At 64.9% G+C, this 1,463-nt stretch overlaps 1 protein-coding gene across 1 annotated transcript; it reads left to right on the top strand.

Annotated features, from left to right (window-relative positions):
• Positions 1–414: 414 nt before the first annotated feature.
• Positions 415–816, top strand: EMIHUDRAFT_124640 (hypothetical protein; the record flags this gene model as incomplete). Its single annotated transcript, XM_005764086.1, has 1 exon — positions 415–816. A coding segment is annotated over one exon (402 nt), but the record flags the coding sequence as incomplete, so codon positions are not given.
• Positions 817–1,463: the final 647 nt, after the last annotated feature.

Here is a 1,463-nt window from a genome sequence, read left to right as displayed (position 1 = left end):
ATCTCTCTCGCAATCTAGCTAAGCCAGGGGAGGCGATGCCGGGGCCGTACAGCAGCTTGATGGTGTTTCGCCGGCGTGCGTCCCGGAGCGGTGCCGGACGGGCGGTCCGGGGGACAAAATCGCGGGACAGCGCTGACACCGCTCTGATTCGACTTTTTACTTCAAACAAAGACAGTGGCACGCGCCGCAGCGCGGTGCATGCCACTGCCAGGACCAGATACGTCAGTTAGTTGATTGATTGATATAGGAAAAGGCGAAACACAGTCCGACCAACGACTGGGACACCAACGCGGTATGGGTGGACGCAAGACGGGCGATGACGGTCACACCCTTTGGGCCGGCTACCATACCGTGCCCCGCAAAAAGTTGGAACCCAGCTGCAAAAATCGTCGCAAGCCATTCTACACGCCCACCATGCTGCTTCTCACGACATGCTTGACTTTCGTTGACACATTTACCGTCGGACTTGTCAATCCCGTCTACCCGCAGCTCGTACAGAGCAAAGTCATCGGCGCCACCTCTTACGCCATGATTATGAGCGCGGCGAATGCTGCAGCACTCGCCGGATCCACGCTCTTCGGCCGGCTCTCCGATCTTCACGGCCGGCGCGTGGCAATCATTGCGAGCACGTGCACCGCCTCGCTCGGTTACCTGTGCTACTTTGTCGGCTTCGCATGCGAAGGCCACTCCGATGTTCTGCGCCTCGCACTGCCCGCCGCTGGCCGCGTCGTCGGCGGGATGGGCCGTGCCGCCCTCCCAGCGCCTCTGCTCGCGCTCCTCGCGGAGCTCGCGGGAGACCCGGCCTCCACCGGCCAGGTCGCCACCCGGGAGATTGCGATCTCGACTCACCTCTCGACTCCTCTCTGCTCCTCTCTGCTCCTCTCTGCTCCTCTCTGCTCCTCTCTGCTCCTCTCTGCTCCCCTCGGCTCCTCCCGGCTCCTCCCGGCTCCTCCCGGCTCCTCTCGGCTCCTCTCGGCTCCTCTCGGCTCCTCTCGGCTCCTCTCGGCTCCTCTCGGCTCCTCTCGGCTCCTCTCGGCTCCTCTCGGCTCCTCTTGGCTCCTCTCGGCTCCTCTCGGCTCCTCTCGGCTCCTCTCGGCTCCTCTCGGCTCCTCTCGGCTCCTCTCGGCTGCTCTCGGCTCCTCTCGGCTCCTCTCGGCTCCTCTCGGCTCCTCTCGGCTCCTCTCGGCTCCTCTCGGCTCCTCTCGGCTCCTCTCGGCTCCTCTCGGCTCCTCTCGGCTACTCTCGGCTACTCTCGGCTACTCTCGGCTACTCTCGGCTCCTCCCGGCTCCTCCCGGCTCCTCTCGGCTCCTCTCTGGCTACTCTCGGCTCCTCCCGGCTCCTCTCGGCTCCTCTCGGCTACTCTCGCGCGGCCGCCTGGTACTCCCGCCCCTCGCGCCGCACGCACGCGCGAGGTGCTGCGAGACGAAGAGGCAAGCGTACCTACTCTCGGGTGATCTCGGGT

The sequence above is a fragment of the Emiliania huxleyi genome, assembly GCF_000372725.1.
Source record: "Emiliania huxleyi CCMP1516 unplaced genomic scaffold EMIHUscaffold_6051, whole genome shotgun sequence".
Classification (NCBI taxonomy): Eukaryota; Haptophyta; order Isochrysidales; family Noelaerhabdaceae; genus Emiliania; species Emiliania huxleyi.
The sequence above is the reverse complement of the archived record's forward strand: the minus strand, read 5'-3'. Positions and strand labels throughout refer to the sequence as shown.